Source organism: Oncorhynchus mykiss, chromosome 11 (genome assembly GCF_013265735.2).
Source record: "Oncorhynchus mykiss isolate Arlee chromosome 11, USDA_OmykA_1.1, whole genome shotgun sequence".
In the NCBI taxonomy this organism is placed as follows: Eukaryota; Metazoa; Chordata; class Actinopteri; order Salmoniformes; family Salmonidae; genus Oncorhynchus; species Oncorhynchus mykiss.
The window spans coordinates 52,442,944-52,455,477 of record NC_048575.1 but is presented as its reverse complement, the minus strand read 5'-3'; the positions used below and the strand labels follow the sequence as shown (position 1 = coordinate 52,455,477).

The window sequence follows — 12,534 nt, the reverse complement described above, 5'->3', positions numbered from 1 at the left end:
TTGAGTAATCATCCATAATCATATCTGTGGCTTTGTGCAAATAATATAATTGTCATTATTTATGTGTTGTGATTGTGGCGTACAATGTCAAGTGAATGCTGTTGGCCACACAGATGCACATGATGTAGTTTTATATTTGTAAATCTAAAACCAAGTGCTATGATTGTCATTAAAAGTATATTTCTCTGTATAAAATCTGACTTCTCATACTATGACATTTTTTACCCTCAGTTGTGACCTTTTTGATAGGGCAGAGTATTTCCTAAATGCCAGGGTCACTGGTGATCTCGGGTGGCTTTGCTTTCAATGAGCAGGAAATAACATTGGCATGTGGACATATTTTTGGAACCCCCTCACCCAACTCTTGAGATCATGTATCAACCATGCTTGTATTTTTCCATTCAGCATTTGTCACATGGAAGCTTCTCTCTGCAGCTGTCTTCTCGTAGACAACGGCATAATCTAGCACTCTAAACACTAGTTCACCCGACAGGATTGCATTAATTTTCCTGAAGCAATTTCCCATTTCTCAAATTGTTAATTGCATTTTTCAAAGGCCTGCCAAGACAAAGTGGTCTGGGCATCACAACATACCAGACAAGTAGACAAAGTCAAACTAATGTAATTTATCTTTAATTACCAAAATAAAAGGTTAAACATTCCCAAATACAAAGACCAGACCTTGCACAATTTGTTTAGCATACCCTTCCAAAGGGAAGTTCACTGTGTGATACAGTACAGTGTTTGGTATTTTAAGAGCAGGAAACCTCTCCACCCAATCTCAGTGCCTATGTCCAAAATGGAACCCTATCCTCGGCCTATATAGTGCACTACTGTTCTAAGCCCCATAGGGCATGGGGTGCCATGTACTGTTCAAAGCCCCATAGGGCATGGGGTGCCATGTATTGTTCAAAGCCCCATAGGGCATGGGGTGCCATGTATTGTTCAAAGCCCCATAGAGCATGGGGTGCCATGTACTGTTCAAAGCCCCATAGAGCATGGGGTGCCATGTATTGTTCAAAGCCCCATAGAGCATGGGGTGCCATGTACTGTTCAAAGCCCCATAGGGCATAGGGTGCCATGTATTGTTCAAAGCCCCATAGAGCATGGGGTGCCATGTACTGTTCAAAGCCCCATAGGGCGCCATTTTGGACACAACCATACAGACTGTCATCATGCTCTGCTTCTCATTTGAGGACAGATCACTCAAGCAAACCAATGCAGTAACACATTTCAATCCACTGGACAGTGAAACCTTACTCTTTAATAAACTAATCTGAGGGAAATCTTCAATTCAATTACACATTCAAATCAAATGGAAAAAATAGATATGTACATCTCATACTGATATGAAACATTATATGCAACTGTACAGCAAGTCACTTTTCCTCAATATACTTTATATTCCACAAGTGGCAGTTAACTTGCAGCTATATATTTGATTAGTTGTGTTAACTACAACAATGTATTAATTAAAAAGACAATATTCCCTCCACTTCCAAGAAAGAGAACTGAAAATATTCTAAGCATATTTTTGCTGTCTGATGGAATTACGTGCTTTTTTTTTTTTTACATTTAGTTGTGTTTTTCATCTATTGAAAGCAGTAACACCCCTCAATGTTGTACTCTGAACATTTGACTCTAGGACCAAGAAAATGTATTCGAAATAGCTTCTGAAGTTTCATAATTGTATTTTCGCTAATGGGAAAATATGGTCATTTCCTGAAGTTTTTTTGGGGAGATAAGGTTTTCAGACAGTGACGATATCCACAATTTAAGTTAGTATACTAACAAACGGAAAACATGTGAACGTATTTAGCACCCGTTTTCTTATTCATCTTAACATTCAGTGCTAAGATGTTATGACAGAATTAAAACAAATGTGAGACTTCCTTCCAAATCAAAATAGACCTCTATATGGGCAGACATTACATGATACGGTTTGGTCATTGGGACAGTCACAATTAGTGGTTCACTCTGTAGGTACCTGGGAACGATGGTACGCACACACAGCTCACATTCTTGTTTAAAAGTCAACATAAGTAAGCAAAAGCATAACACAAAAATACGGTAGATGAGAAAACGTCAAGGATGTGTTTAGAAATGGAATGGGTTAATATAAAGGGTAGACTGCTGCCCTCCTTTTCATTGGTCAAACACTGATTCGTCCCAAGAAAGAAATGAAGTGGGAAAAAATGAACACACTGCATTTCTCAAATTCATGATCAAGTTTACAAATAATGTAAGCGTTTCAGGGGATAACAGAACACACACAACTGGGACAGAACAACACAGATCTGTTTCTCTGGAGGTGAATGTTTTGATGATGTGACATGGAGGAAGTGGTGGGTTGAGACATTAGGACTTGAAGACGTGCACGGCTCTCACGACGTACTGCCTGCAGATGGGACACTCGCTCATCCGCTTGCCACACTTGGTGCAGGTGACCATGTGACCACACTCCAGGAGGACGCAGTCGATCACGGAGTCCATGCAGATCCTGCACAGGTTGTCATCCACGTTGGTCAGCTGGGCCTTCTCCCCATCTGGAGGAAGACAGAGGGGAGGAATCAGAGAAGAACAGGACATTCCATACAGATCAGAGTGGAGGAGAGCAATGATGATGTCAAGCCCTGAAGAGGTAGAAGAGACTGGCACTGCCAGTGAGAGAGCGCACTAAAATATGTCCTCGCTCTTGTATCCAGAGTGCCTTATCTTAGGAAGATCATGGCTGGTATAAACCAGAGGGCAAGCATCATACAGGGTCCTGGAAATGTTCGCTATGAGGGGTTTCCATGACAATGAGACCCCCTTCATCACCTGACGGTGTATCAGTGAATTCAGACCCCAGACTTCTTGCAGCTGTATAGATTTAGCTTTATTAGAAATGTGTGTGTGACGTTATTAACAGACATCTTGGCTTTCTAGGTAATAAACTTAAAGATGGCACATGGGTGACTGGTTCTTACTTGGCAATGAATAGGGGCATTGAGAACCTCCAATAACTAGACATGCTCAGATGGCATGAAGGTACCTTTGGTATGGATAAGATACAGAGACAGCATGATGGATGTGCAGTAGTAGTAGTAGTGGGACCACATGTAGTAAGTAAGGTGATACTTCCTGCATGCATGACTGAGGGCTGTGTATGAGGTTGGATGCCTGTGTTACATGCAGGCTGAGGGGCCATGAGATGGTAGGAGTGACCAGGTCAACAGTAAGAGAGACCAGGGGAAAATGTGCCCTTTTCAGACACCTTACCTCCAATCCCTCCATTGCAGATGGGAGGAGGGGGCAAGGCCACCACTTGTGTGGAAGGAGTAAAGCAACAGTCAGTAAATACTGATTATGTTATTTTTGTACTACAGAAATCAACTCAGCATCTACCCCTGGTACAAAGCATTGATGGGATACAGGAACTCTGATGGTACAATATTACAGTACAGTAATGAAGATACTGTACATCCTGAGCTAGAATATCATTGACGAGGACTGAAGGGTTTACATGTCAAATAGCTGTACTTTCCATTCCTGTTCCACAGACTACATATCATCACAAAAGACAGACAGAGGAGTGACATTTTACCTGCAGTTATAGCTGTGTTGACGGTTTCCACTGAAGGAAAGAAAGAAAACACATTTAAATAAAATAACTACTGCACACCATTTTGTTGGGCAAACATGGTGTGGTAGTGGCCATAGCAGTTGGCAAGCCAGCTCAAACAGATCTGGAACCAGGCTCACTGCTACTCACATGACTTCATGTTCTCCTCCGTCTCTCTGTACAGGCGGCTGACGCGCTCTACCAGCTCCCACTTCTCACAGCAGCCTGAATAGTTGACAAAGTTCCTGGCCAGGATCTCCTTCAGCTGTCTAACGGACAGGCCCTCGATGTCCCTCAGGCTGGAGATGTCTGAGAGAGAGGCCCGCGCTCGCGGCCGCGTCTGAGGGCTCACCTGCAGGAGAGAGTGGAGAGTCATAAGCCATTACATACATGACATCTACTGCACTGGAAAGAAAGGGTCAAATAGAACAGGAGAATGTTGCACCCCTCTGAATAAGCTCCAGACGCTGTGAGAGGACATATTTCTACAGTTAGCAGCCTACTAGGAGTGAGGTTTATCATTTACCTCTGGAGTGTGCTCACTGGGTGCCAGGTTCAGGAGGGAGAGAGACGTGGCGTCGCCTATATCCTGTACACACAAAACAAACATGACTCAGACAGAGGGCCGTGGCGGTCGTTACACTTTGTCAGCCGGTTATTGTCATGCAATAGACTACCAGTCTCACGGTAATTGACCGCCAATTAGCATAAACACGTTTAGCATCTCCAGGCATACAAGTCACTGGTGTGCGCCTTTGGAACATCTACATTTTAAAAAGTCTAATCTATTTAATATACACTATCACAATAACTCCACTATTTTAGGCAGACCTAAAATGGAAGAAGAACAGGATACGAGTTGGCCTACTGTATGTTATCTGGCTATGCACCATGCCATAGGCTTGGTCATTTATCAGACAAGATATGTTCTGTGCCATTATTTCCCATTCTGGAGCGAGTGTGCATATAAAGTGGCTATGTTGAGCTTAAAAGTTGTCGTTTGAGACAGGTCCTATATATGCTAGGTTTAGAGTTATTTGGCAATTGTATTTGAGAATGATACAAATGTATTAGAAATAAAAACATATATGGGCTGCATGATGCAACTACAGTCTATTGATGATTTGAGAAAGTCACAAAAAAAAGCTTGTGCTCTGTTCCTTGCCTCAGGCTGCACACTGCTGTTCTCTCATCAAGTGATCATATTTTCACCCATCAGACTATTCTCAATTTAATTTTGTCTTCAATATTATGTCAAATTTGTTTCAATTTACAATGGCTCATTATCAAATGGGCAGGAACACGAGCAGGTGAACAAATACATGTCACCTGTATGCACTCAAATGCATTTTTCACTCATGCCGGGTAAGATACTCCGGTGATTTCATCAACCACTGTTTGAGGTGCATGCAGCCTCTTGCTGCATGACAGGTGATATTCCCCCCAAACTCTATGCCATGTGCTCTCTAACCCTGTTCGTGCAGCTACCCAGTGGTTAAATTTGTGAAACCAAGTGAAATCTGTTCGGGAACATCAATAGTAACAAAACATATTTCATTAAACTGTTGAAACCCCGACTCTGCTCGCTCGAGAAAGGAATGAAGGAGAGAGGGGAGGAGATGGTATAAAGGAGAGAAGGTCATGGCTTGTATAAACAGGAGAACTAGCTCCAAAACAGGCTCCTGGAAATGTCCCAGTCTGATAAAAGGCTTCGCTGTGAGGGGTTTCCATGACAATGAGACCCCCTTCATCACCAGATGGTATATCAGTGGATGTTTGAGATATTCTGTAACTAAAGGTAATAGGTCAGCCTATTGATTATAAAAAATCCCTAATACTAAGCTATTCAAAATCAAATACAAATTCTCTACAATTTTAGGCTAACTAAGCCACCCTGCACAATCAATGAACCAACGGCATCGCCTAGGCATATATGTTCTCTCCCAGACTCATGGATAGAAAGATTGGAGTGTAGCATGAGGTAACCAGGCTATCCAGTATGCATGATAATACAGTCCACACTCAAAGGGGATTACTCATTTTGGAGTATAGGCTGGACCAATTACATAAAATCATTTCGTTTTTCTGCCATGCGTAATATGCGGTAGGCTATTAGGCTATGTATTGTATAATGGCACAATCATTTTTTTAATTCAGTGTTTATTTTCAGGCTTGGGCTCATACAGTATATAGGCCTATGAGTATGCATCAGCTCTAATATGCGTATGGGTGTTTTGAATTAATCGTCACCTTAGAAAGCACTGTCCATTTCGTTGGCTTTGAAACAACATCCACAACAAACAAGCCCTGAGTACCAGGCCAGGGGACCTGATGGAGGGACAATAGAGCCCTGAGTACCAGACCTTTAGGACCTGATGGAGGGACAATAGAGCCCTGAGTACCAGGCCATTAGGACCTGATGGAGGGACAATAGAGCCCTGAGTACCAGGCCATTAGGACCTGATGGAGGGACAATAGAGCCCTGAGTACCAGGCCGTTAGGACCTGATGGAGGGACAATAGAGCCCTGAGTACCAGGCCATTAGAACCTGAAGGAAGGACAATAGAGCCCTGTGTACCAGGCAACCTGATGGAGGGACAATAGAGCCCTGAGTACTAGGCCATTAGGACCTGATCCCAGGAGGTTGGTGGCTCCTTAATTGGGGAGAATGGGCTCGTGGTAATGGCTGGAGCAGAATCAGTGGAATGTTACATCAGCAGCCTCCAGTGGACCTGATGGTCGTTAGTGAGTTGGGTACTACCAATGCAAGTCCTGAGTGCATAAGAGGAGATTACCATGACTCAACGGTCACGTGGAATATTACGGCGGTAATGTCTGCCGGTAATATAGTCACCGCAACAGGCCTACTCAGACAGAAACCTCCACAGAGCACTATAAATCCTTCCAGTCCAGGCAGGGATTAGGATGAATCACCTGCTGTTTAGTCCACTGATACCTTGGGGACTACTATGTTCCCATTCATAGTAAAGCTTCTACTGCTCTCTGCACCAGCTGAGCAGGCAAAGTACAGGTATTTGTAGCAGTCATCTCTTAATTTAGACCTCAGTCACTGTCAGAGCACACGTAACACCTTTTACACTCACTCTCTACCTGCATCACATGTACCTGGTTGGTTGTCCCTGAGCTGTCGCTCCTGCTGAGAGCTTCCCCCTGAGAGGCGGAGACTGAGAGCGCAGACAGCTCGGAGGTGGAACGTGCGGCGGAGGGGGGCGGGGTGTAGAGGGGGTTGTTGGGGTCCTCCTCCCCCTCTGTCCCCTGGTGACACAGCACCAGGTCCACCAGGTCCTCCTTCTCCCTGCAGGTGTCTGTGGGGACGTTGCGTAGCAGCAGGTACTGCCGCAGGTCTTTGACCCTCAGCCGCATCAGCTGTGGTCTCTGGAAGGCCGTCCCTTTCAGCAGGTGACATGTGGCACATATACGCAGGTTCTCCTGAAGCACAGAGCACAGAGTGCAGAAACTCTTCTTACAGTCGCAGCAGATATGCTGGGGGAGAGAGAGATAGAGTGTGCGCATTAAGCAGGTGGAGAGACAGGCTAAGTGACATGAACACAGACTAATGTAGGCACCAGGGCACACTGTGCCTTAATAAGATCCACAAAGCCTGCCCAGTACTCTAGGCTAACAATATCCTGCATGTAGAACTTGTCTCCACTAAAACATTCATGCAGATGGAAGATTAAATCATGTCTCGTTCAATTATTAAATGATGCAAACATCTCCCTCTATACACCTTGAATGGTCGTTTGCTCTGAACAAAGCAACACAGATTCTGAAATCATCAATAGAACCTTCACAGGCTATGTTGGACAGATGAGGAATGTGGGATATTGGAGCCCAAAATAAGCCATGAGGAAGCAGAAGGTCGATGTCTTTTTTCCGTTACTGCATTTTTTCAATCATGTGCATCTGTTCCCCTCCCTCTCCAGACAGTCGGACGGGAGGCAGGCAGTTCTTCATTTCATGTCACAAACATCAAACAGTAATAACACGCAAGCGGCATGATTAAGCGCTGTGTTGGCATGGTGACGCAGAGCAGCAGAGGGACCAGTTCAGACAGAGTAAAGGAATTCAACCCAGCAATATGGAGACGTCGTCTCCCTCTGTCATCACAACAGACCCCCTTCCCCCTGCCATTTGATGAATTCTGGTTAGACCTTTGATGAGGCACAGTGCTTACCTAGAAATTCTCCTAACAAACTTCAGACCATAGCATTAGCATGCATCAGCCACAAAACCTCACACTGATCTAAATTTAGACTAAAGAAGTAGCCTACATCCTTGTCTTTTTTATTTTTTTTTACCACAGACTACATTAGAACAAAAACATGTGGTTTTCTCAACATAGCTTAACAGCTTCTACCCCAAAGCCATAAGACTGCTGAACAGTTAATCAAATGGCTACCCAGACTATTTGCATTGACCCCCCCCCCCCCACACACACATTGACTTGGTACCGATACCCCCTGTATATAGCCTCGTTATTGGTATTTTATTGTGTCACTTTTTTTCTCCCCTCTTTAGTTTATTTAGTAAATATTTTATTATTTTTCTTAAAACTGCATTGTTGGTTAAGGGCTGGTAGTAAGCATTTCACGATAAGGTCTTCACCGGTTGTATTCGGCTCAAGTGACAAATACAATTTGATTTGGAGTGTAGCAATTACCACTGCTGTGCCATGGGCTTGTAAGTGCAGTCTCATGACGTAACTGGCTGTATTCAGCATCTCTTATCTTGGCTCCCTCGGAGGACACATCAGATTACGTCTAAGGACGGAACTAATCAACACTGGCCCTTACTTAACATGTAGGCCTACTGTAGTAGGGTGTGCATGTTTGAATAAACATATAAGGGCTACTCTGATCAGATCTAATAAAATATTGAATAATATCAGTGCATTAAATGTTATAGTGTCTCCTCAGTCAATACCAATTATAAACTATTCTATGGCTCAAACACCCAAACAGGTTCCTTCTTGATTACCCCAAAGCCTATCAAACACACCCTAGCCATCACCCCAAAGCCTATAAAACACCCTCTAACCATCTGGGACATAGGCCATTCACACAATAAGTCTACTAGCTACCCCAATGGTCCCCAAACCCAACACCTACCTTCCTCCTGAAGACAGAGAAGGCCTGGCCACAAGCCTTACATACGAGGCTGGGGCTCCCTGAGGTTGTGGGCGGATATGTGGAATATCCTGCGCTGGGGGCAAACCGAAAGGGTCCGGCACCGGCTCCGAACCCAGGCTGCTGGCCTCTCACTGCCCCTGTGCCCATGACTTCATTCAGCAGACCACAGCATGAAGCCCACATGGACGAGGCCCCCGCCTGGAGAACACAGACAGCAGTGTTAAGAGACTGCAGAGCTCCACAGACGTGAGAATGAGTTATCCCTGTCAAACATCACCAGCAACAGCCCTGTAGTGTCGACAAGCCTCCTCTCCTTGAGCTAGGACCCATCTGTGCAACACCAGACACCCTATAGTCATTATCACAGTGATACCTACAAACAGATTGGCTTGATGGCACAATGTATTGCACACAGGTTATTACAAGTGTGAAAACATCTAAAAATAGAGTGGTCAAGGTAACACAGGCTATTATACTCTTAATATTGCAGCCACAGGAGAGGCTGGAGGCGTCACTTTGTTTTGGCTGAGGAAATGAAAAGCATAGCCCATAGCTCTGTGGCGACTGACGACGGCACAATAGACTAGACATGCCCAGGGACTGCATGATGACCGGTCCTAATAGACCTACATCCAACACATCCTATCAACATTTCTCTAAATGGGATACTTTTGTCTGCAGGGGAGAACGTGTGAGAAAGCGAAGGTGTGTAGTGGAGAAATGATTCATGCATCGAATAAACTAACTGACTAATTACCTCGATGAGAGGCTGCAAATGACAACTAAATATCTGTTCCCTGGCAATTTAATACAAGAGAATGCATTCCCCTGTATTAACATGGGAAGATAATCAACTAAATCAATTTTAGTTCAACTCCCATCTCTATCAATGAGGTAATCCGTTTCCAAACGTAGGCCCTATCATTTGCCCATTACTTTTTATACTAGTCTCTGTTACATGAACAATAGTACTGTGCAGTAGTCAAATATAGGAATATATTTACTCAGGCAACGCGTCAATTTGTGCATAAATTGGTGTACTACTATTGTTACCACTGTTGTAATACTGTTGTAATACTGTTGTCATGACTTCCGCCGAAGTTAGTCCCTCTCCTTGTTCGGGCGGTGTTCGGCGGTCGACGTCACCGACCTTCTAGCCATCTATGATCAATTTTTCATTTTCCATTGGTTTTGTCTTGTCTTCCATCACACCTAGTTTCAATCCCATCAATTACATGTTGTGTATTTAACCCTCTGTTTCCCCATTTTGGTTTTCGGAGGTTTTGAATACTTATTAAACAGCTCCGTTTATACCAAGTTCATTCTCCTGCGCCTGACTTCCCTGCCACCAGCACGCACCCCATTACAACTGTTGTAATACTGTTGTAATACTGTTACATTTTCTGCTGCTGTTAGTCTAAATATATTTACATTTTTTGGATGCGTTGTGGGGGTGTTTCTCTTGAAGGTGCAGTTTCTCCTGGTAAATCAGCTTGTGTACATTGACTTGTACCTGCATTGAGTCCCCTACTGATCTGAATATACACAAGGTTCTACCAATCATCATCCATTAATATCTGCAAAATATCACAGCTGTCTAAGTTTGAGATTGTATCATGATTAGATGAAATAAAGTATGTGTTCGTATCCTTACTAATGCATATTCATTGAAGATAGATGGTAGAACGTTAAAAAAAATGCATTAAGTGGGTAACAATCTGATAATTGTATATGAACATTAGAACTCCCACTGTAAAGGCTAAATATTATGCCCAATGAGCGTTAGGATTTCTACAGATGCAGAAAACAAACAGCCTACAGACAACTAACATACATTCCAAAAATCAATAATTGGCCAGAAGATTTATTCCTGGGAGGGAGGATTTGAACTATCCATTCAAATCACAAATATCAGTCACAAACAAGGCAAGACAAACAGTCAATCTACTGACCGTGCTAGCTAGTCGCCTAGCGTTAGACACAGATGCAAAACATCAAGCTATTACTGTGTTACTCTCCCTTGGTGGTGGGGATAATCATCAATACTACTGACATTGAACATGAATACTGGTTATCGAGAATTTGCCTGAATAAACTATTTAATCTAGCTAGCTAACTCATATACAGTTAAATAATAAAATCTAGCCAAGTAGCTAACTAGCTAGCCTATTTCGGCAACAAGCTGTACAAACTGTTCTTAGCTTCATACAGACAGTAGCTAATAGCTAGCTACATTAGTTACTAAGCATCAATGCTACATATAGAGATGATTGAACTCAGCTCACTCAACATAGCTAACGTTAGCTGGATATATAAAGCTAGTTAGCTATCTATTTATTGTCCTCTACCTAGCTTGTGAACAAAAAACGAACAAACAAAAAAACTGTGAGTTAGCTAGCATATTTGCTGACAGTCAAATACAGCTAGCTAGCTTGACAGCAATAACCTACTGAGAATTGAGGAAAGTAGAATTAACTACAAATATTTGGAAAATAATTGTACCTTCATAGCAACTCCGGGTTGTGGAATTTGTGGCAATAAACTGATAATCTGACCATTGCAACAACCCAGAGATCCTCACTTCATTACGTCTTCCTTCTTTCCACCAGCATCTCGAGCTTAAGCGAGACCGCGGGGGCGTTCGAGCTGATCTATTTAGTCAAGTACAGTCGTGGCCAAAAGTTTTGAGAACGACACAAATATTAATTTCCACAAAGTTTGCTGCTTCAGTCTCTTTAGATTTTTTGTCAGATGTTACAATGGAATACTGAAGTATAATTACAAGCATTTCATAAGTGTCAAAGGCTTTTACATTAAGTTGATGCAAAGAGTCAATATTTGCAATGTTGACCATTCTTTTTCAAGACCTCTGCAAACCGCCCTGGCATGCTGTCAAGTAACATCTGGGCCCGTTCTTGCATCATCAATGCCTGGAGCTTGTCAGATTTTTTTTTTTTTTGCCCATCCGCCTCTTGAGGGTTGACCACAAGCTCTCAATGGGATTAAGGTCTGGGGAGTTTCCTGGCCATGGACCCAAAATATTGATGTTTTGTTCCCCGAGCCACTTAGTTATCAATTTTGCCTTTTGGCAAGGTGCTCCATCATGCTGGAAAAGGCATGTTTGTCACCAAACTGTTCCTGGATGGTTGGGAGAAGTTGCTCTCGGAGGATGTGTTGGTACCATTCTTTATTCATGGCTGTGTTCTTAGGCAAATTTGTGAGTGAGCCCACTCCCTTGGCTGAGAAGCAACCCCACACATGAATGGTCTCAGGATGCTTTACTGTTGGCATGGCACAGGACTGATGGTAGCGCTCACCTTGTCTTCTCCAGACAAGCTTTTTTTCCCGATGCCCCAAGCAATCGGAAAGGGGATTCATCAGAGAAAATGACTTTACCAAAGTCCTCAGCAGTCCAATCCCTGTACCTTTTGCAGAATATCAGTCTGTCCCTGATGTTTTTCCTGGAGAGAAGTGGTTTCTTTGCTGCCCTTCTTTGACACCAGGCCATCCTCTAAAAGTCTTCGCCTCACTGTGTGTGCAGATGTACTCACACCTGCCTGCTGCCATTCCTGAGCAGGCTCTGTACTGATGGTACCCCGATCCCGCAGCTGAATCAACTTTAGGAGAAGGTCCTGGCGCTTGCTGGACTTTCTTGGGCGCCCTGAGGCCTTTTTCACAACAATTGAACCGCTCTCATTGAAGTTCTTGATGATCCGATAAATGGTTGATTTAGGTGCAATCTTACTGGCAGTAATATCCTTGCCTGTGTGCCTACAT

The 12,534-nt window shown here is 43.4% G+C and overlaps 1 protein-coding gene across 4 annotated transcripts; it reads right to left on the bottom strand.

Moving 5' to 3' along the window:
- Nucleotides 1-1,558: 1,558 nt before the first annotated feature.
- On the bottom strand, nt 1,559-11,412 carry rnf34a (ring finger protein 34a). 4 transcript variants are annotated; one of them, XM_021621323.2, is made up of 8 exons: nt 11,260-11,412; nt 8,737-8,955; nt 6,731-7,108; nt 4,131-4,193; nt 3,755-3,956; nt 3,587-3,616; nt 3,262-3,306; nt 1,559-2,546 (listed from the first exon to the last, which is right to left on the bottom strand). In XM_021621323.2, exons 1-8 carry the CDS (start codon nt 11,263-11,265, stop codon nt 2,359-2,361), a joined length of 1,131 nt encoding a protein of 376 aa, XP_021476998.2. In that variant the 5' UTR covers nt 11,266-11,412; the 3' UTR covers nt 1,559-2,358. The 4 variants fall into 4 exon arrangements, with proteins under 4 accessions (XP_021476998.2, XP_021477000.2, XP_021476999.2 ...); XM_021621325.2 differs by having other exon boundaries at nt 6,731-7,054; XM_021621324.2 differs by lacking the exon at nt 3,262-3,306.
- Nucleotides 11,413-12,534: the final 1,122 nt, after the last annotated feature.